This window comes from Nanorana parkeri, unplaced genomic scaffold (assembly GCF_000935625.1).
Source record: "Nanorana parkeri isolate BGI_ZX_2015 unplaced genomic scaffold, ASM93562v1 scaffold167, whole genome shotgun sequence".
Classification (NCBI taxonomy): domain Eukaryota; kingdom Metazoa; phylum Chordata; class Amphibia; order Anura; family Dicroglossidae; genus Nanorana; species Nanorana parkeri.
Window position 1 is genome coordinate 1,836,127 of NW_017306435.1, and position 865 is coordinate 1,836,991.

At 29.6% G+C, this 865-nt stretch overlaps 1 protein-coding gene across 1 annotated transcript in view; it reads left to right on the forward strand.

The window, feature by feature from the left end:
• Window positions 1–865, forward strand: part of CCDC33 (coiled-coil domain containing 33) — a 70,649-nt gene that overhangs the window by 27,307 nt on the left and 42,477 nt on the right. The window contains exon 10 of the mRNA XM_018554637.1: window positions 352–481. Coding sequence (XP_018410139.1) covers window positions 352–481 — 130 coding nt within the window. The remainder of the gene's footprint in view (window positions 1–351; window positions 482–865) is intronic.

Here is an 865-nt window from a genome sequence, read left to right on the forward strand (position 1 = left end):
TAAAATATGTTATGTAGTATTTACCTGACAAAAATTAAAATAAAACATATTTTTAAAACCAATAATTTTTTTTCTTATCATATTATTATTATAATTTAAAAAAATACTCATTTAGGTTTTGACTGCAAATTTTAGGGTGCCCACCCATTTAGATTTATTGGACATTATTTATAAATCCATTCCTTGCACTCAAAAAAAGGAATTTCTATAGTCACATAATCAATGTAATATAGGTAAACAAAAAGTAGCATTATTTAGCGGTCTAATTAGAAAGATTAATAAAACTTATATAATTATTGATGTTTATTGAGTAATAAAAAAAACTGATTAAACTTTTTTTCTTTCCATCAGATTTCCTCTCCTGGATTGCCACCATCTCATCCTATATGGAATTCCTCCTACCTGTTTCAGGGAAGAGATGGGGTGACTCTCTTCAGTGAAGGAGCCGCCCTAGTCTTAGAATATTACCCAGTCACTTCTGGTAAATCTGATGCTGCTTCTCACACTAAAGAAAGCTTGAAAATGTGTTTGTATTGCTCTATCACCAGCTAGTTCATATATGCAATAGGAACTTATAGGAAATAATTGCTAATGTTTAGTAAAAAAAAGTTGTGTGCGCATTACAAGCTTGATATAAAAGATGGCTTCCTGATACATGTTGAAGTTTACCACACCCTCGCTCCTGTTAGAATACAGTATATTCCCTAATGTAGCATAGTGGAGTTGGCTACTCTATATTAGTAATTGGTGTTTGGCTGTGCCTTTCATACCTACAAAAGTTTAAAGAAAAAGAAATTTTTTTAAAAGAAACTATAATGTTTTTTAAACTGATATTTGATATCTGTTTTTACTATATATATATATA